This window comes from Taudactylus pleione, unplaced genomic scaffold (genome assembly GCF_031769625.1).
Source record: "Taudactylus pleione unplaced genomic scaffold, aTauple2 ptg000053l, whole genome shotgun sequence".
In the NCBI taxonomy this organism is placed as follows: Eukaryota; Metazoa; Chordata; class Amphibia; order Anura; family Myobatrachidae; genus Taudactylus; species Taudactylus pleione.
In genome coordinates this window covers 29,011,796-29,039,546 of record NW_028284455.1, presented here as the reverse complement: position 1 = coordinate 29,039,546, position 27,751 = coordinate 29,011,796, and the positions used below count along the sequence as shown (strand labels likewise).

The following is a 27,751-nucleotide window of genomic DNA, read 5'->3' as shown; positions in this document are numbered from 1 at the left end:
ACATATAAAAAGAAAAAAAAGAAAAAAAAAAAGAGCACAAATGTTTTACCCTTTTTATTTATAACATTACAGTTTGTACTGCAATCTGTTCACAAGCCAATTATGTAATAAACAGTTCAACTAAAAAAAAAAATCTATTTTGCTATACCCAAAAATTCTATTTAGCCTTATTCTCCTCAACATATTAAAAGCCTGAACCTTGCATTTGATAACAAAAACATGACGCTTCACATAAAACCTTAATTAAATCTTTATTTCTTCTATTGTCAATTTCCAAAGTTTTAAATCCAATATACAGATTGCCAGCATGTTTCAATGGCATTAGAGCCGCATACAAATGCTTAACAGTGATGCAGCTTCCTGGTATGTAAAAATATCACAAGCTTGAAAAAATAAATGAAATAAAAAACAAAAAAGTTGATACTTTTGTAATATGCCACCACGTCTGATCTTTTATTGTATATATTAAAAAGAGATACATCCTAAAACACAGGGTAATACAGTATTTATGGTGATAAATTTCTGCTCAAACTAAATTAAAAAATAAAAACAACCCCCCCAAATCACAACATATGCCCAGAAAAAATAATATCAACATAAGTCTGCATAATGCCTAAAGCCAAAATAATAAAAAAAAATCCACCCAAATGCTCAACCCAATTTACATTTTAGTGCATTAGATTGACAGAATTGTCATTTTAATTTTTAAAAAAAGAAAACCTAGAAAAGAAAACCTACCCTATTAAGCCAACTGCACTATAGAAAATTTTGATAATCAACAACAAAAAAAAAAAAATCAAATCAAAGTTTTGGGTTCTTTCAAATACCCTCTATATAAGGTCATACCGTCAAAAAAGTGGATTTTTGTGTACTTAACTAGAGATTTTAAAATGTATAAACATTTAAATGTGGCTCTTTACATTTTGTAGGATTGCGTATATCAAAACATTCTACATTTGTGGGTCTCCCCCATCCACACTAAATGGTGTGACAATTTTTTAGCCCAAGGTCCAGGCTTAGCATTGTAAATCAATAGCGTCACAGCAAAAGCGAGATTAAGCTATGCTGTTAAGGCTTTATGGTATTAAAGTGAACCAGTCACCCACAGTGGAAGCAGTTAATTTTTGGACTGAAACAATAGTCATCTTCCATTTTGTCATTTATCTAATGACTTAATTGACTATTGACTCAGTGCACAACATAGCTTCCTCCTGTTTTTAAGACAGGTACATTTTAATAGATTGGATCCTTTCAGCAACTGTATGGTTGAAAACAGCTGAAACTAACTCAGCTGCACACATTGTCACAGATAAAATTCTGATTGTTTGCAATTTACTCTTGCTTGTACCGATAGAAAAGTAAAATAACACAGCAGCGATTCTAAATACCCACACATCCATGATAACAAAATAGACATCCTTTGTGCATCATATCGTAGACTAAAAAAAACCCCTCAAACGAAAAATAATATATTTGTCCAGCTTATGGGAATAAAGTGTTACTTTATTCAAGAACTCATGCTTTTTATCCTACTTTTTTTAATTTTTTTTTTTTTAAATACAATCACAGGCATATGAATGCCCATGCACACTGCAACATCAGGTAATCACCCTAATGATGTAGCAGGTAGTTGTTGAAAACCACCACGACCCACAAAAAATGATCCTCTTTTTTCATAAATCGGAGGGATCATTAGCGTACATGGAAGAAAATGCAGTATGCATTAATATGGTTACTACTGCACAAATCTAATTGCACTAACAGGCTGCAACAATGGAGCTGTGTGTGGGCAAATTAAACAGCAATCCTTTAAGTTGCTACCTTAAAAATAGGCCATAAAGATGGCACAAAGTATGCCTACTGAATGCAAATTCCTCACTGAATGTTGTAAAAATAAAATACAGCTCAGGAGTTACATCATTTATTATTTTATTTTTAAATTTAAAGAAAAAACTAAAAAAAAAAAAAAAAAAGACAAGTATGTATATGTCAACCAAATTAGGGGACTCTTTGGTGCAATCAGTCCAAATTGTCAAAGGATTTCAAAATAAAATATTTACAAAAACAAAAGAAAATTTCTGCTGTTACTTGTCCACAGCAGCTCTGTCTGGCTTCACATTACAAATCTAAAACAGCTGTTCTTAATAAGCCAATAAATATATATTTTGTAATCAGACATTGCCTGAAAATTTTGTACAATATTCTGGACCAAAGATGGTTCTGTACTCTCATGTCACAGAGAAACATGAGCTCATTTTAAAGGCAAAGACTGGTTATCTCTAGGATAACTTCTTCCTGTGAGATGAGTTGGTTTAAACAGTCTTCTTGATAGGTTTCTTGCCTTTCTTCAGTGCCAGTTTGTTTTTTATGTAACCACGCTTCCTCTTGGATGTCTGAAAAACAGGTTACAAAATTTTAAATACAAATAGGCAGATACACAGTTCACACTTATAAGTGAGCAGTCACATTCCACATTTAAATGAATACCGAAGATAAATGTGTACGGATTGTGATATGTAGTTTTTGCTGCTGTCCGTTCTCAGAAGACCCCTCAGCCCAAACACTGCAAAATTGCATGCTTGACTCGCATAGACAGATGCAATAATCCATTCCTACCCCCCTGAAAGTGTATTTTAGTAAGATAAACAAAAAGCAGAATATAAAAAAATATATATATAATTACTCTTTTCCACACTGTGTTTCCTTCAAGCATATAAATCATTGTACTCTGAAACATACATATAATAGACAATGGTCCATTTTCCAATAAGCAATAACATAAATACCCCAGTGTTTGAAAAAAATAAAAAGTGTGTCTAGTGTCTCTGATCTTGAGACAGCTTCAGGAAAGATCCTGAGGAGGATAGATCCCCACTCCAAACAGCTGGCTTATATATGCTTATTTAGATCTGTAATTTCATTATTTCTTCCGAACATGGATTTCACATAAGTACCATAGAAAATATAGTGCAACACTGTTTTGCAATAAAAAAAAGGGTATTTTAATAACAATAGCCCGCTCGAATGAGAGTATTGTTAAGAAGGCACTTCACAATACAATAAAGTCTACTTCCGCACTGGAGTCCAAATCAAGAACACCTCCTCTGGGCCTTAACGCAGGATGATTTAAAAAAAATAAAAATCCTTGAATCGAAATGTGTTAAGTCGCGGAGGTGGTGTTGGAGACACTCTCCTGTTTCAGCAAGAAAATGCCACTATGCCGAAACAGAAATCCATTAAAAAACATGTGAAGAGTTTGGTGTTGAAGAACATAACAGATTTGACAGAATCCTGACTTCAACGCAATCGAGCACCTTTGGGATGAATTGGAGACAGCGAGCCAGACCTTAGTGCCAAATCTCATGAATGCTCTTATAACTGAAAGGATGAAAGGAGCAGCAGCCATGTTCCAAAATCTAGTGGAAAGTCTTCCCATAAGAGTGGAAGCAGTTATAGCTGCAAACGGGCGACCAACTCTATATCGGTGGCCATGGTTTTGGTAGGAAATGTTAAACAAGCACATATGGGTGTGATGTTTGGGTGCCGACACACTTCCTTGGCAAAAATAGGTTTATAAGCTGTAGATCTACTGTAGGTATTTTTAGGTTTGTCTCTAGTTTTGCAAGACCCTTAATAAATAATTTTCCATAAAGAGCCAGATTTAGACCACCATCTACTATATTTACTGTCCTGAACTTTGCGTGTTGTCTGACACAAATGTTTGAGTTGTAGTGTGTATGAAGTATTAAGATAGTCTGTTTATCTGCAAACAATTTCATTTGGTGTTACTAAAAAGGTCACTGCAGTGCTCTCCATTTCCACAATAAGTGGAGGGCAAGAAGTAATGGTAAAAACATATGACTAAAAAAACCATAAACAAACAATAGGTGATAATGGAACTAATGGTCTTTTCAATAGTATACAGACTACAATGCCTGGTGATAACCAATGCTAATGATTCCTGCCAGCATTGGACGTAAATAAATAAAAACATAGCTTAGCAGTAAAGAATGGAAGGTTAATGCATAATAGGGAATAGTTTTAAAGTTTGTTTAGGAATAGTTTGGAAGATGAAACAGGAAATAAGTTAATATTACTCAGCTTACCTTCTTCGATAAATACTTCTGTTTGGGTACAATGTTGGTCACTCTCGGCTTGTGGCCAAGGGGCTCTATATTTTCTAGCTGTTTCACTTTGTATATTCTCACAAGCCAGTGTTCCGATGTAAATGCCTCTTCCAAGTGTTTGAATTTGATATCTTTATTCCCAATCTCTGCATTACGTGTACGATCAAAGCCTGGTGGGGTTCGAAAATCTAGCTGCAAAACAATTAAGAAATTAAGTCAGTATCCATGGCAATTCTGTTCACTAACAGTGTGTGCACTATATCAGGGATACCTTGCACACCATACACAGTTTAGTTGTAACCCAGAACGTCTGTGGTTAATTGATCTATTATTTCTGCACTATACCAAGCAAATATATATTTTCTCACTAAAGCTGCTCAGGTATGGAATGATTTCACAATCCAGTCATTATCAACCTACATACTAAGTCATTATTCAAGTGTATAACAAGTGACTCTGATGAAAACCTAATACGAATGGAACAAACTTTAATTGGTTATAAAGAAAAAAGCAATCAGTGCATGAAAACAATTTTAACAGAACAATGTAATTATTAGGCGTTACCATTGATAAAGACTGGGGCCTATGTATTAATAATGGCGGAACTGCCACGATTAAGGTTCTATGTAACAGGTGATATTTTAATCTTTAATGAAAATATCCCCACTATGTACCATGGGGAACTTGTAGAGACAACAGTTAACGCATATTGCAGAAGTCTCATGATTGTGAAAGACTTCTCTGGGAAAAGCTGACACTGCGCATGCACACAATGTCTGCTTCTGCTGCCAGCCGGTAGCTGCGGGGGAGAGATCGAAAGATCTCTCTCCTGCTCATAAGCCTTCATAGACTTAAAGCAGTTTGCACTGTCCACTGTACACTACCGGAGTTAAACTCCGAACGGCTTCGCTTTTGGAAGTTTAGTACATAGGGGTCAGATCGTAGTCCCCATTGAGAATAACGGGGACTGTGATCAGCAGTGCTAATTAGCACTTTGCCAGAGATTTCTGTGAAATCTCCTGCATTGTGCCATTAGTACATAGAGGTCTATGTATTAAGCCTTGGAGATTGATAAAGTACCAATCAGCTTTTGTCACTTTACAGGCTGTGTTTAAAAAATGACAATTAGAAGCTGTTCATCCACTTTCTCTCTCTCCAAAGCTTAGTGCATAGACCCCATAGGGACAATTCATAAAATTAATCAGAAACTGCAGTTTCTACATAATTTAATGAAAAAACACAGAGGAGCCTATGTAATCAAGCTTTAAAAATGAAAACTGCTGTCTGATCAGATGTATTTGTACGCCCCATCAATAGAACCAAACCAAGATAAATGCACACACAAAGTTATATGTTTCATCCACATTAACCTGCTATAATCAAAGGATGGCGGAATTCATACAACTACCTCTAGGAATACTATGTATATAAAATGTGCTCTTAAAAAGTCAACTTCCAAAATTGTATGAATTTTGCCATCATCTGCTACAGTAGTCTGGCTGTTGATGAATTTATACACCTGTATACATCTTTCTGTGTGCACGCAATTGGCAATGGTATGTACAGTATGGTCATGGGCTGAACCAGCGGGTTTGCATAACACAACCAGTCTGTCCATTGGGTGACAAGATATGCCAGACTGTGGTTTAGCCGTCATGCCTAACAACTGAAAACTATCCATGTGCAGATAGTTTAAGCTGACTCCTGCATGTAAACCTTTGCCTTCACTAAGAATAATGTATAAGAATAAAGAATAAAAGCTTCATATTCTTAAAATTTACAAGCCAAGTCAGTGTTAACGTTATTAGTCACAAGAACAGTTTGTGTCATTCGCCATTGGGCTGGACTATAAAGATTACAATTCTAGAATGACATAGGTTATAAAGTTAATAGCATTAATATGCTAAATAAGAAATGTACAACTGTCAATATGCCTCTTTGTCTGCCTCCTCTCCTGCTTGCATAATATCTAATTTACTGCACAATAAATGATTTTTACTACAATTCAACTGACTTGCATTTAATATAAAATACTGTACGGCTTAATCTTAAGTAACATACAACAATCTGTATGTACAAGACCATTATTAGGGAAAGTGTCAGTACTACATGATCTAAACATAATAAACATGTTGTTATACGGCTTGCAATAGGAATACAGCACACATTTAGTTACACAAATCAATATTTGGTAGTATTACATTTGGTATTATTAGAAAGTGAAACTGGCCGTCGTATTTTGTAATATGCAGAAAAGCAACTGAAATGCAGAAGCAATAACTAGAATCACCATTTATGTGTTAACAGTCTAAAGCTACACACGTAAAGATTTTCTGTCCAACCATCCAACTAGTTGATTGGTTGGATTGAAAATCTGGTAACGTATGGGAGTAACTGATGATCAGCAATTTGCTCCTAAATGCTAGAAAACAGATGAAAATGGTCGTCAGACAAGTTTGTTAAATGTTTTCCGGCGATTGGGAGCAAATTGCTGATTGTCATTTGCTTTCATACCTTACCAGATTTTCATTCCAACCAATGACAATCAGCAATTGTTTAGATCAAACATTTAACAAACTTGTCTGACGACCATTTTCATCTGTTTTCTGGCATTTAGGAGCAAAGATTTAGGAGCAAATTGCTGATCATCAGTTACCCACATACGTTACCAGATTTTCATTCCAACTAATCAACTAGTTGGATGGTTGGACAGAAAATATTTACGTGTGTACCCAGCTTTAGTCAGTGCTTTATAACTTTACCCAATGAAATGAGCAAGTGCAGAGTCGTCACACTTTCTGAATGTCCAGTGACTAAGGCACTGACAAGAGCTACCATTTGAAATATATTTTCAAGGAAATGGTGAATACAATAATGCAAGTATTTCTTTATTTTTTTTACATACTTTCCGAGAGGCTTAAGGGAACCATACATCTGCGATGATTGCTGCAGTTCCCCGTTCCGCAGATGGTGGGGTCATGGAACTAGGGGTACTCAACATGTTAAAAAATCTCGATTCCCCAATCCCGACCCGAAAAGTGGTTGAAATCAGCGAGTCAAGGATTTTTTTACATGTTGAATTTCCTTGATCCGCCGACAGATCTCTGATCAATGGCCACCGATCGGATCCCTGATCAGCAGAATGGAAAATCTGGGCCGTAGATGGGCCCCATTAGCTTGAAAGACCACAAAAATCTAAAACACAAATTGCTTTAAATAAAACACTACAAAAGGCTGCTAAGGTGGAGGCAATGTCCTTCAGTGAAATTACTGGCACAATGTCTATAAAAAAAAAAATACACCAACCCAATATTATGTGCATATCTGAAGTCAGGGGCAAACGCAGGATTTCTAGAGGGGGGCGGTTACAGATTTTTGATTTTAGAGCGAAGGCGGCCATTCCATGAAGAGGGCATAATTAGCACTTAACCAACTTTAATATGCATCATACAAAGTGTAGTGTGTCTCATAACTCCAGCATATACAGGACCAGCGATCACGGTAAGCCAGTAGGGCCATCCTGTCTGAGCTGAATATTTTTATTTCAGATGTGGGCACCATTACAGAGCATTTGAGCAAGTTCGAGAGTCTGGAGGAGCAGTAAAAGAACCTTGCAGTGCCCTGGACATATATGTACAGATTGGTCTCCTTATGCACTGGATAGTGTATTATTATACAGTATTAATAATTGACCCCTATAGATGGTCTATATAAGTGCACCCCTAACAGTTCATGTTTTCCAGATATCCTAGTTGGTGCACAGGTGTATTCATACTCGCTAACACATTTTAAAAGATCCACAGGTGAAGTTAATTATTTCACTTGTGACTGTGAGGAGACCTGGAAAACATGCACTGTTTGGGGTCCTGAGGACAGAGTTTGAGAACCTGTGCATTACTGGCTCACACATTTTAAAAGACCAAGAGGGATGCTAATAATTTAATTTGTGACCCTGATGGAATCTTAAAAACACGCAGCTTTAGTATTATATGCCATTTCTATTGTGATCATCATTGTGTGTGCTTGGGAGGGGGGGGGGGGGGGGTTTCCAGCCAACCGGAAACCCCCCTGCATTTGCCTATGGAATTTCTCACAAATTCCTTCAATTACACATATTTGTGAATATTAGTAACAGTTCTGTAAAGGCAAACTTTTTTTTTTCTTTAAAGAACCACAAAATTTGTAAGAAAAACAAAGCACTAATCATCAGCGTTGCATCACTGGGGCACACAGAAAGACAAAACACACATTTACCTGCATTTCACCAAATCGATAATATGACATTTTATACATGAGACAATTGAGCAAAGTTGGAGAGCCAGCCTTGTCAACTCGGAATTCTCCTTGTGGTGTGAAATAATCACTTTCCTAGAAGAACAAAACACTTTAGGTGTAATGTAGATGTAACAAACACAAGATGACATGAACAAAGGAAAACAACATAAATTCTTGTAAGTGCAAGGTGGCAAGAGGAAAATCACTGGAAATTATTTAAAAAAAAAATCTCATATTTCTCTTAGCATTTGATTTTATACAGAGTATCCTTAGCATTACCTTATTTTCATCTTTAAAATTATACTTTCTGGGATGTCTTTGTTGCTTTTTCTTCTCTGTATATTACCTACACACCAATGTGTGCCTTTTTCCATTCTTCTATACGGTTAAACATTTTTGGTTGTAGAGAAGGTTAAGGTGTTAGGAGGTGATTTTCAGGAGTGTTATGTGGAATGTGATGAGTAAGTATGGGAATGTTTGGAGACTGTAGATGTGTGCTATGCTGGAACTCTATGGAAGTAACATCACTGACATTGGTGGAACGAGTCAGATTAAGACCAGCTCAATGCACGCCAATGTGAATTTCATCACTCTCCAGCTTTACATATCGCCTAGTTGTGTGTAGGAACCCACAGCAATAAATCAACTGTTTGCTTTTTAAACTGCAATTTAAGTATTTGGATGGTAGCTATGGGTTGCTGAATCTTTTCATTGGAGTTTCTAGGTCGGCAAGTGTGGCACATTATCAAAAAGATCACTGCTATAGAGGCTCAACACATCATACATTGACAATAGGGCTCTATAAGCCTTGTGATAAAGAAGTTGGGAAATCCACTCTCCCACAGCCAGGCATATAAAGTCTGTACGAGTCATGTGTCTACACTGAACATTTCCTTACCCGGATATCTTTGGGATGCTCTCCTTCTGCTATCCTAACCATCCAGAGAAATTTATTGATGTCATCACCAGAGTAGCCTATTACACCTCCAAAGATGATCAATACATAATCTACATCCAAGCTCCTCATGATTTCATAAGCAGCTGATTCATTTGATGACATTGCTTTCCCCACCTAAACAAAAAAAATAAAAATACTCAAGTCAACAGTCATAAAATAGTAAGAAAGAAATGAAACCTCCATCATAAACAAAATATGCCATATAGATCTATTAAACATGGCTCATCAACATTTATAGCCAGAAGGGAAAAATAAAAAAGTTAATTATTGAGACTGTCCAGTCAAACAATAAAACAGAGAATTATTTTTTCCACCAGGATGTGCATAAAACAAATTCCTTAAATTATTCTGGCCCAAACGGTCTCCCAAATACTGTTCCATCTCTCAACTCCCATATTCCTCCAAGCTTCGAGAGGCTTACCGATACTCACCTCACATAACCTATTGGTCCCAACACCATATAGCGAATGTAGTGACTAGAACACTGATAAACCTAAGGACAGAACTCTCTGCAAATACTTATTGACCCCTCTGCTGCAGTTGACACTACTCACATAAGTCTTCAGGATATATCCTTATAGCATTCTCATGCTGCTTTCCAAACTGATCACATCTCTGTATCCACCTCCTCACTTATCAGTGGTATACAGTACTGCTCAGTCCTACACCATCTGCTATTTTCTAGCTACTTTACATCATTACTCTTGGAAAACACCCATGTTTGGCCACCTAAAACTCAATCTTTCCACCAGCTAACAGCAAGTCACTGCAAAGACCTAAACTCATGCACCCAATCCACACTTTCAATACTCCCTTCCTACTGGTCTTCCCCTAGCCAGACTTCTTTCATTACAATCTATTTTGAACACAGCATCCAGTCTATTTTTCCTTGCCAAACATTCCTCCATTGCTGCTCTGTGAGGTTACCTACACTGGTTACCTGTACTTTACCACATCCAATATATAATAGTTCTGCTAATACAAGTCATAAGCAAAACTACACCACCAACATACTGTTCACTCTGTAAATGTGAGATTAGAGCCTTTCATTCTCTCACTATTTGCTCCCATTAGCAGCTAAAGAATTATTTTTTGGGCTGCTCACTTTCCCTTGCTCAAATAAGGCTTTCCACTAACATCCAAACCTTCAAGTAATTCCTGAAAAGCCATCTCACCAGACAAGCTTATTAAATTCCAAAACACCCTTTTACCATCCAACAGGCTATTCTACCAGATTTACCAGCCTCTACAGAGTTGATGCAAATTCTGATTCTTTCTAAACGACAACATTCTAACGATCATAAAAACAACATCACAGTGTAACTGTATAAAACAGCACCACTAAACTATTTCTACCTGTAGCAATAAGCAACCTGTGGCACTCGACCTCATGTATCAAAATCCCTTTTTAGTATACTTCCTCCTTTTTGTTAGTCTTGTTTTATTACGGTTTAGCCCCAATTGTAAAGTACATTCTATAAGTTAACAATAAAAAAAAACTAACAAAACAATCCATCAAGCGTATAACAATAAAACACCATTCTAACACCTCTGCTATAAACATGAAATAAAAAAAACCCATTAAACATAGTTAATGCAATATACTCAAGCATCTTTAAAGGGATTTAATAAAAGACAAAAGGAATATTTGCAGTAGGGCTGTAATTCTAGTCTTTCATGAATGAAATAAAGAACTTTAAGCGAGAACGCATACACAATCAATATTTGCAACAAAAAGAACAGGGAGAAAAAAAAAAAGCCAGCAGAGGATCATTAGAAGAAAAAAAAGCTATTAAGCTATTTACGTCTGTTGAGCATGACTCATACTTGTTTGCCGTGGTAATAAAACAGGCAGGAAATTTCTCTCTTATGCTGTATAACTATCTAGTATTGCTGTGCTTTATAAGCCTATCTACATGAAAGTTTCTTACCATCACCCTCAAGTCTGCCTTTAAGTATTCACAAAAGAAATCAGTAATCAGATTATTATTCTCACTGAAACCTACAGATTAAATAGAAGCGTTAACACTACATAAAAATAACCCACTACTTAAATAGTCAAGTCAGGTGTCTTATACAAATATTCATAAAGACAGTCAATCCTGTCATCATTTCCTAGCTGGTCCCACTGAGTCAGTGATGTTGCCATCAACATATAGAATGCTGGGCATACACTGCTAGATAAAATGCCTGTCAGACCGAAAGACAGTTTATCTGGCAGCCTGTCACCCTGCAGATGTCCTGGGCACACACAGTGATAAGCTCACAGTGTATTGGCCCAGATATCCGCACTGCACCCCCTGGGAGGAGACATTTGCCCGTTCAGGGGAAATGTGTGTCTGTCAGCCGTGGCCGGGCATACACTGACTGATGCTGCCGACATTTAACATCCAAAATATTGCATGGGACGGGCATGCTGGACAATCCGGCATGCCTGACCGATCGATATTTTACCCTCGGTCGCCCTCTCACACAGTGCAATTATGGGTGGGATCCGCTGATATCGGGCTGCTTGCCCATATAATTGTATAGTGTATGCCCAGCATAACACAGAGCTCATCATATACCCTCTTCCAGTCACTACCTCTCCTCAAACTCCCTAATCATCAATAGCAGATAATATCCTCTCAAATCATCGGTCTTGTAGCCTTGTTTTATTCCGCACATCCAGTCTCTCACAGTCCCTTCACTTCCACCTTCAAAATATATACTCAAGCTGCTACAAATACTCACAAATTCTCTTATCTCCAGCCTTGGCTACTGTAACCTCCTCCTATGTGCCATTGCCTTTACCCATCTATAAACGCTTAAAACCATCACAACTGCCGCAGCAAGACAGATCTTCCTCTCTGGCTTAGTCACATCTATCTGCTGCACCATTCACTCACCTATGCTTACACAGAGCTCATCACCCAGACACTTTCATATATCTCTCTCAAATCGTTTGTTTTCAAATACTTTCTCACCCACTCTATTAGATCTATCTCAGACTTTTACCTAATCTCTGGTAACGACCCATCACTCCGACCTACAATACTTCTCCTGTATGGCTACCCATTTATGTAAATCCCTACCATCCTCGCATCAAACTAATTCAGCCTTCAAATATTTAAATGCTCTTTAAAAATCAACTTATTACAACTTACCCTACACTCCCACCTAAACTACTCACATTAATGTATCCTCACAACTGGAGAACCCGTGCTGTGTTATAATATCAACGACAATTATAACAACTAGTATAGGAACCAAACATATGCGGGGTCCCTACTGACTACCCCCTTCTAGCCTCGCCTCCACACTGCTATGTTCTACACAGTTATACTTACCCTGTCCCTACTGCAGAGTGGTCCGACGCCCTCACAGGCTGTTCTGTGTCACATTACTGCAGTGGCACATGTCAGAGATGGGACAAACCTTAGACCAGGGGTCTTCCACCCGTGGCTCGTGGGCCACAAGTGGCCCGAGGAGCCGTTCCCCATGGCCCATCGATGCTTACTGCAGTGCAGACCGCAGTGAGTGCAGTCTGCACTACACACAGAAACATACGCCAGCGGCGGCAGTGTGTTGGTTTTGGCAGCCAGCCAATAAGAGTCAGACAGACTCTCACTGGCTGCTGCACCCACTCCGGCTCCAACAGTGGCTGATGGGAGAGACGTCATGACGTCTCTCCCATAATGCAAAGCAGGGCGGCCCGGGAGGACGGAGGAGCGGACGGCAGCGGGAGCAGGGATTCAGGTAAGGGTTTTCTTTTTTATTTTTTTTACGTGTGTCTCTTTGTCTGCATCGGGGTACTACAACTAGGGGCACTGCATCGGGGGTCCACTAACGGGGGCGTTGCATCGGGGGACCACTACGGTGGGCACTGCATAGGAGGTGGGGGGACTACTACTACTTGGGGCACTATATAAAGGGCACTACTGGGGGCACTGCAAAGGGAGGGGGCCACTCAACCTGTGAACTGTACAAAGCTAGTTCAAGAGTACAGTACACTGAGAAAACAGGGGCAAAGCACATTTCTGAAGCATGCATCTCCTTGTACATCGGTTGTAATGAACTTCTGGTCTGTTCTAGTGAAGGCTAGCCTCATTTTTCCAGTCTTACCAATGCAATATGACTATTGTTCCACGTATTGTTGTCTACCAACGTAGTTCGATTAGCCATTCCTGCTATTTGGTAGCCATAATCCCACCAGGACATCACACGGGCATGTTCATCGGTATTTTGCCTTAGCCAGTAGTATGCTTCTCTGAAGTCATCCAAGATGTTTCTTGTTCTGAAATAATACGGATAATGTCAAACAAAGCATTTAAATTAATTCACTTTCAAGTCGATTAATTCCTTTTAACAGAAGACCAACATACAAATACACCAATGTATACAGTCTTTGGTTTGAAGTAAATTCATTTATTTATTTACTTTAAATATTGGGGAAGCACATAAGGAAGGTAGGTAATTATCTATCCCAACAATTAAGTCTGTGACAGCATAATGCAATGGTCCTAAAGTTCTTACCCATCATGATTGTATGAAGCTAGCACCACACTTGGACTGGAGTAGGCATTGCTAGTTACCCAAGTGCAGTGTACAGCAAACATCATTAACAGCATTAGCATCAACATGGTGACTATACTCTTTATGTTGGGCCCAAGGCCTTCCTCAGTCTTCTCCTGTTCGGACACATGCTTCCTCACTTTTCCAGCCTGAAAGGACACAGACAGAATTAGCTACAGAGGTCGCCAGTCACATGATCGGTAGAATCTGAAGGGCTACCAATATTTAACAAAACATTTAAAAGGTCTTTAGGACAAAACTATTTTTATTTCAAAATATCTGATTTAAACTAGCTTTAATGATCCAGCTTGTGGTTATACAAGAGAAAAAAAAACAAAAAAAAACAACAACAGCAGTAAAACATGTTACTATAAACCACATATGCTTCATTATAAAGGTTAATAAGCCACTACATTTATTTATTTATGGTAGACGCACTGGAAAGGTTTTCCATAAACAGGTACACTACAGCAATATTAGTAAAAAGGCTAGTGTGTATGAAGACACTAGAAACTGGGTCTCTAGTGTCAATGTTTTTTTAGTGTATATAGTGATGTTTTTCACTAGCCCTAAAAGGTATGTGATTAAAGCTAGTTTGTATGAGGCCTTAATTATATATTATAATGGGCAAAGGTTATGCGGTGAATACTTTTTTTTTTTTTTAATGAGGATTCTTATAAAATCTAAGCACCATTAAATAATAAGTAAGGGTAAGTGTCGGGAACCAATTCTAATAATGCTGGGCAGGTGCACTGGAGACCAAGCTGCCGTCCATACCACAATCTCTGATGTTAGATAATAAGCAGTGCGTGCTGAAATATATATGTATATTGGTTTCTTATATATTTCTATTAATGGTGAGTACTATAAATTGCTGGGTTCTTCTGGATCATGGAGTCTTCCTGATGGGCTATTTACTGAATAAATTAAAATCAGTTACAGGTTATTAGATTTGACTAATTTTAGGACTTGATGGAAAATTGATCATTGTTGCTTACGTTCTGATGTATAAAAATACAGATTTAGTAAATGGTCACATTTTCAAATAACTGTATACCTATACTGACATGCAACAATCTCCTGAAATTATTAACATTTATGTAGCGTATTGTGTTACATTAGTATAAACCATGAGTTTGGGTAGATCACCAACACATTCATTAAGAAAGCTTATGTACTATTCGAAATAAAAACACCTACCCTTGTGTAAATTGACCCAGACATTAGAAGACCCATTGGATTTCTATTACACGCCTTCAGCAGCGTTCCTTTAGATCTCTTAACTCCTTGGTGACTTCAAATATTCCAAGGGGCCAAGTTAATTACCGTTGAATAGCTTCTGGTGGCTTTGCAAAATGTCCTGAGGCACTGATTATTGGTCACAGCCTATGAAAGTGCGAGCAGAGATCAGCCTATCGCAATGCGCTTATAAGCGCTGGCGTCAGTTCTCATCTAATTGAATCAGCCCCTTAGAATTCAATGTACGTGTAACATTATACCATATATCAGTCTCACTTTTGTATCACAATAAAACACAGCAAATGTAAAAAAACGCTGGTAACTGGGTCACATATTTATTGTGTTGCAGCAGCAAAGCAGTTAAATGGAAATCATCAGAGGTGGTGTTGCTTTGTCCAAACAAAAGCAGCCAGCAATTCCCAGGTGGCCTCTTGGCAGACTAGTCTTCATAATGTAACACTTACACAGCAGCAGGCAATCTAGCATTCACCCTGCTGAGTGGCAACCAGCATGGAAAATAATCTGACATTCAAAATGATAATTGTATAATCAAACTGTTATCCCCGCATCCACTGCCTAGCCAAGTAGTTTCATTTAGTTGAGTAATTAAAAAGAATTCAAAAAAACAAAGACCTGAATTGTGATAGTCTGCACTAAATTACCAAACTTCTTGTAGAGGTGGATACACAATGCAGAGATTAAACACTGTTTGCTACTTCGCACCTACTGTATTACAGCTAGCAGTGCTTATTAGGGAAAAACAGTGAATCGATAGAAAGGAGATGAAGCCGAAAGAAAATAACATCTTTAACAGAATTTAGAATAAGTAAAAACAGCAAATTTTCTTCATGCCTGTTACAGATCACTATACTCAGACACTATCTGTAATTAATCTGGAATGTAGGAAAAATTGCTGAAATGTACTCAAGGTATTAACTGATCAAAAAGCCGCAGGTTTACTTCTTATATACCTGTGTCGCTGTGAATGTTTAAGGTTAATGCCCATATTTGTAATACACCTGACGTAAACCATCATAAATGACAACACAAATAATTCCTTGACCTTAACATGTGCTATTGTACAGATGTGTCCACATACATCTTTCTTACTTGGGCATTAAACAGCCCTTCTAGAAGTCGCGCTATGCTGTGACTCAGTAGCGCCAAGCATCTTTTTAAGTCACTTTTTGCCTTCAAATGAGTCTTATTGGCAAAGTGATGTGAATTGGACACACAAGCAGCTTCAGCTGATTAAAATGATATGTGGCATGTCAATATTGTGTGTGTGACTGTGGGTGTTTGTGAATGTGAAACTCGAATTTACAGTGCCACAGCCGCTGACAGTGACACATACACACGCAGTCGCACACAGAATATAGGCATGCCGCATATTTTAATCAGAAGAAGCTGCTTGTGCATATAAAGTGGATGTAAACTGCTGTGAAAATCATTGTATAATCAAGACTATATGTAATAGCCAGCGGACTGCAGGCATCGGCGAGTCCCGTGCGAGACTGCCCGATGTTTTAAAGTAGCAGTCATAAAAGCAACATCATGCAGTCTCACAAGGAACTTTTACCCCCATGTATTTTGTGGCTTTACATTGTGTTATTTAAGGGTGGGGGGGGGGGGGGAAGAAGAGGGGTGGACTGCACACCCCAATGTTAAACATAATAAGAGGTGCTACCATGCGGACACTTATAGTGCTAAGTAGAAAAAAAAAAAATTTAAGGTGCACACTAAGCAGGAAATTACAAATTGTGGAAACATTTTAAGTAACAGTTAAAAAAACAGTTAGTTATCCTGCATGAATCTCACTGAATATGGAGTTATCCATTTATTTTCATCTCAGGTAAGTGATTTTCCTTTCTGAGCACTACAAGTACCAGTGTCTGCATTAATCCCCATGCATCCTTAGCTGTATAGGCAATGTATGAAATTCCTTTCTGAGCACTACAAGTACCAGTGTCTGCATTAATCCCCATGCATCAATAGCAGTTTAGGCAATGTATGAAATTTCCTTGCTGAGCACTACAAGTACCAGTGTCTGCATTAATCCCCATGCATCCTTAGCCGTTTAGGCAATGTATGAAATTTCTTTGCTGAGCACTACAAGTACCAGTGTCTGCATTCAGAGCTGTAACTAGGGTGGTGCGACCACCTTTTGCGTCAATTACAGCTGCAAGTCGATTTGGATAAGTCTCTATGAGCTTGCCACATCTTGCCCATGGGATTTTTGCCCATTCTTCAAGGCAAAACTGCTCCAGCTCCTTCATGTTGGATGGTTTCCGCTTGTGAACAGCAATCTTCAAGTCTGACCATAGAGTCTCAATTGGATTGAGATCTTGACTTTGACTTGGCCATTACAACACATTTAAATGTTTCCCCTTAAACCACTTGAGTGCTGCTTTAGCAGTATGCTTTGGGTCATTGTCCTGCTGGAAGGTGAACCTCCCTCCCAGTCTCAAATCACAGGCAGACTGAAACAGGTTTTGCTCAAGAATATCCCTGTATTTAGCACCATCCATCTCTCCTTGGACTTGAATCAGTTTCCCAGTCCCTGCTGCTGAAAACATCCCCACAGCATGATGCTGCCACCACCATGTTTCACTGTGGGGATGGTGTTCTTGTAAAGCCCAGCTCCATGGAGTATACGGCTTATTGTGGTCACATGCACAGATACACCAGTCTCTGCTGTGGAACTCTGCAGCTCCTTCAGGGTTACATTTGGTCTCTGTGCTGCCTCTCTGATTAATGCCCTCCTTGCCCGGTCTATGAGCGGCCCTCTCTTGGCAGGTTTGTTGTGGTACCATGTTCTTTCCATTTGTTGATGAATGATTTGATGGTGCTCCGGGGGATCAAAGATTTGGATATTTTTTTTTTATAACCCAAACCAGAATTGTACTTCTCAACAACTTTGTCCCTGACTTGTTTGGAGAGCTCCTTGGTCTTCATGGTGTGATGCCTCTTGCTTAATGGTGTTGCAGCCTCTGGGGCCTTTCAGAAAAGGTGTGTTTATACTGATTTCACACAGGTGGACTTCATTTCACTAATTATGTGACTTCTGAAGGTAATTTGTTCCACCAGAACTTTTGAGGGGCTTCATAGCAAAAGGGGGTGATTATATATGCACATGCCAATTTTCAGAATTTTATTTATAAAGATTCTTATATATTTCTCATTTCACTTCACCAAATTAGGCTATTTTGTGCAGATCCATCACATAAAATAAAAAAAAAATAAAAAATGTACAGGTTGTTATTTAACAAAAAAGGTAAAAAGCCAAGGGGGCGAATACTTTTGCAAGGCACTGTATGTGATTTTCCTTGCTGAGCACTAAAAGTACCAATTACAACTCTTAATCTATATTTGCACTGATACAAAATCAGCTGTGTATTTAAAAGTCTGTGTATAATGTTAGTATATGCTTGTAATTAGTATTGCCTGTTTTGATGATGTTGGTCAGTGAAGTGTCATTTATGGCCTAGTATTTACTTTTCACAGGGCAATTTAACTCCTTTGATTAGATGCTCATGTGGCTTCAGCTGTAGCCTTCTTAATCAGACCTATATTATCTTTGCATTCAGTTAAGGGGGCAGTTGTCTGAGGGGGGCAGCTGTTTTGAGTTTGGAAGTATATGAAGTGAGGAAAATACAAAGAGTGAAAATTTTTTAATTAACAGTTAAAAAAACAGTTGAACAAACATCAAACAACATCCGAGACCAGGTAATTCCAAACTTCATCTTAAACATTGTCATTTTGTAATATACTGTCTAACCATGTCTATAAAAAAAAGATGCACAAGAAAAACTCTTAGAGCTGTGTGTGCAAATGCCAGGAGCATAGCTGATAAAATCTCTTAACTAATTACAATAATGACAAGGGATAAACTAGATGTTGTAGCTATTACAGAGTCACGGTGTAATGAAAATCATGACAGGGACAAATCAGGCTATACTCTATTTAGAAAGGACAGAATGGGGAGGATTGGAGGAGGAGTAACTATGTATGTGAAAAACAGCACAAATACTACTATAATACAAAATATTGAAGAAAAAAAAACTGAGGCCCTTTGGGTTACCATAGAAATGGGGTACAAGGACATAATTCATACTGGGGTGATCTATAGACCACCTGGACAGGGATAGGAACTGGATAGGTACCTATTGCAGGACATTACTAGAATGGCTTTAAAAGGAAAGGTCATAATCATGGGAGACTTTAAATTACCTGATGTAAACTGGGAGGTGTCTGCTGCAAGTTCCTCTGGAAGTGGCGACTTTCTAAATTCCCTTCAGGAAGCATCTCTCAAACAATTGATGAGGGAGCCCACTCGCAAAAATGCTATTCTGGACTTGATACTCACAAATTGTGACAATATCAGATGTAAATGTGGGTGATAACCTAGGATCCAGTGATCACCAAGCAGTATGGTTTAGTATAAAGTCAGGGTCCAATTCATGCCATACAAAAACAAAAAAAAGTGTTCTATTTTAGGAAGGCTGACTTTGCAGAGATGGAGAAATGTGTTACTGAGTCAGTAGCAGATTGGAGGAACTTGGAATGAGTGCAGGAAAGGGGGGGGGGGGGGGGAAATAAAAGTTGCAATGCTAAAGGCTACAGACCTTTGTATTAAAGGAGTTAGGAAAATGAAGCCAGTGTGGTTTACAAAAGAGGTATCAACTAGTGTCGAAGCAAAAAAGATGGCTTTTAGGAAATATAAGCAGACTCAAAAGAATAACGACAAAGAGGTGTACCTTGCCAGAAGGAAAGAGGCTAAAGGTGGGTACACACCTGACTGATATATCTGCAGATGATGGTCATTCATACACACTGAGCGGCCATCATCTGCTTGTGCCCTTGGGTCCCGGCGGCCTGTGGGCAAGTCGGGGCATGTCAGCCCGTACACACCTGCCGATGGACAGATATGTCTGCAGACATATCTGTCCTTCGGCTGTGCAGCACAGCCAATGCGATGTGTCAGTGAATGACGACGTTCGCCAACATATGGCGGGTGCACACTGGCCGAAGTGCAGCAGATATATTGGCCGATCAATTGATCAGCCAATGTATCTGTCAGCATTAGAAGGTGATTAGGCGTGCAAAGGCAGATGCCGAGGAGAAAATGGCCCAGTCAGTAAATAAAAAAAAAAAGGTTTGACCCCTTTAAGTATATAAGTGAAAGAAGGAGGAATAATAAGTGGGGGAATAATAAGACTTAAGACAGAGAGTGAGTACATGATTGAGGAAGACACGTTTGGGATAGGCATAAGAATATCCGTAAGAAAGACCTAAGGAGCAAATAAATATGGTTGAAGTTGTCAAAAGGATAAATGAAAAAGGGCAGACTAGATGGGCCAAGTGGTTCGTATCTGCCATCAAATTCTATGTAAGCACTAATACTGAAAAACAATTACAATAAACTAATGTTAACATGTATAAATAAGGTTCTTCGTACGTTTGGCCAAAATGTATGCCACCTGACAAGGTTCACCTTGACGTGGTAGGTGGGCATACATTTTTAACCAAACATGTGCCAAGAACCTTATTTATACTCCCAGTTAATTGTACAGTTTATTAGAACTATTTGATTAGGAGTATTCTTAGTGCTTAGAGTGTGCACCTGCATTTTCTTTTTTCATGATGTTATTTTTATCTCTTGTTCCATTTAAGTGTATCTGATGCGCAACAATATTTAAAAACATAACCTCAATAAGAGCTTATTGTAAACACAATGAGATGTGGATAAGAGAAGTTTACTTTAGCAAGTTAACAACTTCCTGTTCAGTTAAAAACAAAAAAACAAACAAACCTGACTAAACACACTTGTAAACACGTATCGAAAACATGGTTAATGTGTATTTTTACTGTAGAAGGCTGACATCCTAACAACATGAAAAATAAAAGGTTAAACAGAATAAATTACCTTATCATAGAGATTCCCAGAATTCCTTTTATCATCTTCATCACTACTGTCCTCTATTGGTGGATTTTCTCTTTTCATATCGTCACCCAGATAATGCTCAAAGACATTGGAGAAAGCAATAGCAGACAGCATGCAGACCACCGGAGTCAAGGTTAACATCAAACGAACCATCACGCCGGCAAAATAAACTGCGCTAATTGCATATAGAGCAACTGCGGAGGAAAAGTACAGTCCATGTATTTATTATTTCACCAATGGCATTACAAAAATCAGAATTGCTGTACATTTGTAATACCCAGCTCCCTTGCAGTTTATAAAACCTAATAAATTATAACTACATAACTATAAACCTTGTTGCTAAAAACAACAATATAAATCTCACATACACAATTACACAGGATGCTCTCTTAGCAGAAGCCAATTATAGTGGACCGTCAGAGGAGTAGTTCAAATAATTTGCACTGGCATAACATGGAAAACAGAGGACATTAGATTCAACAAACCAGGTACTAAAATGGATGCCAAATAGCTGTAAAACCATATTATTCATAAAACGTGACTACTCTGTACTGTAATGAGTCAAAGACAATCTAAAATGTAACACTGCAGGCCCCAATGTAGCAAGGTGTGGGAAGATGCAATAGCCCGAAGTAGTATGCATCTACTGCTAATCCTTAGGATAAAGTTAGTCAATAAACTTAACCCTGGATATATACTGAACAAAACACTTCTAGGAAATAATTAAAAATAAACAAATTCCCATAAGTCTAGCAATTAGATGAATGGCAGATAAAAAACAAAAATGTTTTATAAATTGTGTCGGGGCAGCTGCAAAATGAAAACTCAGCAAATTAAGTACTGTGATCTATGACTACATATTATAAAAAGTTTTATACAATACTCCTCTCCCTATAGCTCTCTCTACATATACATATATATCTATATCGATCTATAGTTTAGAACAGTGGTTCCCAAACTGTGTGCCGTGGCACCCTGGGGTACCTCAGGACACTCTCAGGGGTGCCTCAGGTTGGTGGTCCATCATCAAATCAAACTATTTATGGTCAATGTAAGAGACAAACATAAAAATGTGGACAAACAGAAGTGCAACCCTGTCCCTGCCACATAACTGACCCTAAGGATGACAGGTAAGCACAATTTACTTTTTTCTGAATTTCTCAATAATAAACTTTTGGCCTAGGGGTGCTGTGAAATTTTTTTTGATACTCTAGGGTGCCATGATTCAAGGCTTCCTAAATGTAGCATCTACTCATTGAGTTATAACATGTCATCCTAAAGTCCTCCACATCAACTTTTCTTGAGCTTTAAGTGGTCACAACCCACTCTACACTTTTAGGAGACCTGGTGTGTGCTGTCAAATATTTCATTACTGAAAGTGTATCTAAGCCAAAAGTGCCCCCATACATTCTTTAAAATTATTTCAGATTGGCTTTAAAGAGTACCTAGATAAAGTAAAAAAAAAAATTACACAGGGAGGCTATTTGCCAGATGTCATCAGTCAGGGGAAGCTTGGCAATATGAGATAGCAGGATATTGCCACATAAAAGCACTACAGAATGGTAGCTCTTCCTTTTTAACCAATGGTCAAAAGCCTCGTTCAAAACCTGGCAACACCCGTTTCCAAAATGCACAGAAAAGACTATATAAAAAATATTCATTCATTGGCAATACTTACCAAATACTCTCTCGTCATTGATATTCTTTATACAGAACCAAAGCCCTGCAGGAAATGTACACACTAATATATGAAGGTCAAAAAAGAAGGAAACCCATGTTGTTGGTTGATGTTCAGATACTGAAGCAATAATAGGGATGTGAATCTTTGCATACCTGTTCAATAAAACAAAATACATTAAAATGAAGGTATAACCACAACAACAGTATATGTTTTCCTACAATATAAACATTACGTCAACATTCAAATATACAAAAGTGACTAATGTAAGTTTTATTTATAGGCATTTGGTGTTATTTTTATTTTATTAAAGTACAATTAATATTCTTTCAACAGCTCATTATAATACAAGAAATTGTGAAATATACAAGTTCTATTCAAACTGGACACAGGTCTAAACCCTACACAACAGCATAATATACAGAATAGCAACAAACGCTGTAGAAGCATTACATAATAATAAAGATAAAAGATGATACAATGTCTGCACGTAATTAACAGAAAGCCAGACGAATCTGGCAGGTTAAATGTTACATTTGTTATTCCATGAGAACAATGTTGCCAAGAACGGCTGATGAAGTCACAAAACCTCATGCTAATAACCTTCTGGTTGCAGACTAAACTCTGGTCATTTTAGAGCTACTAAACTGATGGCAATTTTACAAGGATCTAAAGGTATAAAAGGCAGCTTTAATTAGGATTTCATTCCAAATCATATCAGAACACACCTGTCAAGTGCCTAGGTACCAATTGTATCAAACAAGGGCTGTGCCCTGCAACATTACAGGTCAGTTTGTGCTCAGATGCCTGATAATCCCCGGCTGTTGAGCTGGCTGGATAACCAACTAGAACGTAAAATGATGCCAGCCAGCTGCAATAAAGTAACAGCTTGGCGTAATACATGTACGCAAGTGAGAGAAGGCTAGTACATTATATACATTTCCTTTACATATTTTGAAAGAAAAAAAAACTGCAGCTGAACATGGTATAATTTACACACTACTGTGCAATGTAAACACTTACTAAAGTTAGAGCAACCATGCATTACATAACTGACCGAACCACAGCCCAACATAGAACTGCCTGTACCAGTACCATGTATGTGAGGGCAAGGCAATCCATAGTAACAGTACTTCACAAGGGTTCAGCTCAGAAATAGAACCTTTTCCAAAGACCAGAAACTAATGACTGGGCTTAATTTATTTAACATTATTTCACATTTGCAAAACAACGGTGAAAGAAGCACATTTGTTTGAATAAGGTATAAACAAATTATCCATATTGGAAATTACCGCAGGAAAAGGGATCTGACCATAAAACAGGACGAGTGGATGAAGGTATTATGTAACAATTTTCTGAAAAATTACTTTTTTTTTTTTTTTTAATGGGTGAAGATGTTATGACCTAGGGACTATAGTAACAATGCTATTTTAAATGTTGGTAGTCTATTTTCTGATATATTTTGTGGATAACAGTGCAACGTCATGTCAAATTTAACTTTAACTGTAAATATTGGAGTTTCTTCTAAATGTAACATAACACCTTCATCCACTAGTCACTTCATTATTGCCAGTCACATAGCTGGTTTCTGCAAACATTCACAATTATCGAATAATGGAATGTTCACAATTCCACACTACACTCACCCTGTATCCCAAAGGGAATAAAACCTTCCACTCCAAGGAGCAATGTATCCTGTAATGTAATAAAGTGTATTTGTATTAGAAACATATACATATAGTTCATGCAAATTGCTCGAGAATGATCAATGGATAAATAGCCATATATGTGTATTCTGGTTTGAAGATGTACTGTATGAGCTTCAACATGTCTGTTTAAAATGGGCTTATCACATAAAGACAAAATCGGAAATAGTTTGTTTTTATGTTGTTTTGTTTGTGTTAACACCAAACATAAAAGGTAATGGTTATACATTTGTCTTCAATGCTTTCTGGCAGATGCAGGTAACTAGATATTTTCCCGGGGGCCTACAAGTGGCCCTTGGCTCCGTAAGGGTGCTACAAATTATTTCTACGTCATCAGAGCATTTTATGAGACTTGATCAAAAGTACAGGTGTTCAGGTGCTACAAATAGTAGTTTAACCTATGGCTAGCTGTCACCCGCTGACATCACCCAATCCTTAACATAAATGCTATATAGATGGACAACATTGGAATGGTGGCAGAACAAACCGTTCTGGTCAGAAAGGCAGCATGAAGTTATGGCTTGCTTGTTGCCTACCAACTTATTGTGTCAATAAATATGTATAGTAAAAAGCTCTGTATTCTAAAAATAACTAGCACCTGAGGGTCTGTTAAATTTCAAGGAAGAATTAAGGATGAGTTTTCGAAAATGGCCACATTCTATGGCAAATGGACTGAGCCAGAAAATCATCCAACTAAAAAAGAAATAAAAAGTTGCTTGTAAGGTATATTTGAAAATGCGGCAGGAAGATCACCACTATCAGCCTTCGTATGGCCATCTTTCTGCAGCATTAACATACACTATGTAGACAAAAGTGATGGGACACCCCTGCGCAGACGAAATGGTGTGCTCCTGCAGCAGACACGTGTTCGTGAAGGTATAAAACGAGACGTATAGAAATGTTCTCGATAACTCTGTGCTCTCTACCTTGTGGCAGTTCTAAGGAAACAACAAATGTTTTTATCAGGATGACAATGCCACCTGTCATGTTTTCAGGGCGACGCTGGACTGGTTTACAGAAAATTCGGTAACCCGAATGGACTGGCCAGCTCAGAGTCCAGATCTTAACCCCACTGACAACCTCTGGGAGGAATTGGAGCGACGGGTGCGTTCTAGGCCGGCTCAACCTTCTTCAGAGTCACAGTTGGTCACTGTACTTACGGCGGAATGGCAAAACATACCGCCTGCTGTTACCAGGAACTTGTGGACAGTTTGCCACGAAGGGTGTCTGCGGACCTACAAAGTGCCAAAGTCAATAAAATCTTATTGATCTATCCGCTGTCAGTGTCCAATCACTTTTGTCTACATAGTGTACAAGACTTACATCATTAGTGACTGGTCTGCTAGGACCAGGTCTCATCTCATTGTCTTCCTACATGTGTGATCAAACTGGACCAGGGTCCCTATTGCTGTGGCCAAATAACACGACTCACCCATGTGCAAACACCTTTAAAGCTAAAAATAAAAGTAGACTTATTCACAGTCAGCTATATATGCTTAAATTCCTTCAGCTATAAATTCTGGAAAATATGCATAGACTGGCAAATGCCATATGTTACTCCAGTGTTAGTATACCCATTCAGCGACATCCTGTCACCTCTTTTGTATGCTAACTCTAATAGAAATACCCACAGGAAGCCAGGAGGAAAAATTGAAGTACATGCACTACATGCAGAAGAATTACTTGAACAAATATTAAGCAGTATATAATGAAATAAAACAGGTGACGGTAAAAAAATGCTGAAACACTACTGTCAGCATTTACTATAACAATCTTCCACCAATTACCTGTGTAAGTCAAGTAGATAACTGTGAGGAACACAACTCCAGCAGCCAGAGACACTCCCAGGAAGAAAAGAGTCTGAAACTCCTGCTTCGTCAGCTTATCTCTCAGGTACTGTAGGAAGGCATACGCTTGCAGCAGAGCAAATACTCCTATAATGGTAGAGAGGAGTCACCTTTACTAATAAGGCCCAAGACAAAGACATTTGTCTACCTCTAGGATCTTGGAAGAAAAAAAAGGGATTTTGGCTATTAAGAAAAACTTTAGATATATATTTATTTATTTGAATTTGATAGAGATAGAGAGATAGAGATATCTCTATCTATATATATCTCTGAGGTGCTAGGCCAAAGTAATCAATATATCAAACAGTCCACTTGCAGAGTAATCCACCAGGGGCTCAAACAGAGACAAGGCCAGCACTCAAACTTCAATCAGAACACCAACAAGTTTAATCCAATGGTAGAATTCATAGCGATACTGATATAGGCAGTATGTAGGGCATCTTTAGCATATCATACATTACAGATATCATAAGCGTCAGCATAACTGGGATCCATCTCCCAGTGCTTAATCCCTGGTGGATTACTCTCCATGGGGACGGTTTGATAGATCTTCTGTTCAATATTGCTATAGATGTGAATTATTTTTTTGATCGGTCTAATTGATGTTTTAGGATATACATTTTTTTTTATATATATATATATATTATGATTGATTAGAGAGATTAACATTTAAAAGGTCTGTGGTTCACCTGTTTTACAGGTGTATGTTTGATGTGCTACCACAAGCAAATTTTTTCGTCTGCTGCTTTTATAGATATTTTTTATTATTGGTTATTTTACTTTTATTGTTTATAAAGTTTATTTATATTAGCGCTTGTTTTTTTTCTGTTAATCTGACTTTATTCTCCCAGTATTTCACAGGCTTGTCCAAATGTTGTGCAGAAAACTTCTTCAGCAACGGAGTCTTGCGTGGTGAGCATGCATACAGGCCATGGCGGTTGAGTGCACTAATTGTTTTCTTTGAAACAATTGTACATGCTAATTCCAGGTCATTCTGAAGCTCTCAACAAGTGGTCCTTGGCTCTTGGACAACTCTTCTGATAGTTCTTTTGACTCCTCTGTCAGAAATCTTGCGAGGAGCACCTGGTCGTGGCCGGTTCACGGTGAAATTATGTTCTTTCCACTTCTTGATTATGGCCCCAACAGTGCTCGCTGAAACATTCAGATAATTTAGAAATCCTTCTGTAACCAAATGTCATCGGTATGTTTTGCAAAAATAAGGTTGCGAAGGTCTTGCGAGAGCTCTTTGCTTTTACCCATCATGAGATGTTTCATGTGTGACACCTTGGTAATGAGAAACCTTTTTAAAGGCCATCAGTTGGGACTGAACCATCTTATATTAATTTGCACTGACAAGGGGCAGGATTGCTTTCCAATTACTGATAGATCTCAGCTGGTGTCTTGGCTTTCCATGCCTTTTTGC

The 27,751-nt window shown here is 38.2% G+C and overlaps 1 protein-coding gene across 1 annotated transcript in view; it reads right to left on the bottom strand.

Moving 5' to 3' along the window:
• Positions 1–232: 232 nt before the first annotated feature.
• The window catches only part of STT3B (STT3 oligosaccharyltransferase complex catalytic subunit B), a 120,340-nt gene continuing 92,821 nt past the window's right edge, over positions 233–27,751 (bottom strand). Inside the window, exons 7-16 of the mRNA XM_088462765.1 lie at positions 26,269–26,415; positions 24,422–24,470; positions 22,776–22,930; positions 21,080–21,291; positions 13,876–14,063; positions 13,465–13,636; positions 9,301–9,474; positions 8,382–8,495; positions 4,107–4,319; positions 233–2,393 (exon numbers count right to left, since the gene is read on the bottom strand). Of these exons, the coding sequence (XP_088318891.1) occupies positions 2,313–2,393; positions 4,107–4,319; positions 8,382–8,495; positions 9,301–9,474; positions 13,465–13,636; positions 13,876–14,063; positions 21,080–21,291; positions 22,776–22,930; positions 24,422–24,470; positions 26,269–26,415 (1,505 nt within the window). The 3' untranslated portion in view covers positions 233–2,312. The remainder of the gene's footprint in view (positions 2,394–4,106; positions 4,320–8,381; positions 8,496–9,300; positions 9,475–13,464; positions 13,637–13,875; positions 14,064–21,079; positions 21,292–22,775; positions 22,931–24,421; positions 24,471–26,268; positions 26,416–27,751) is intronic.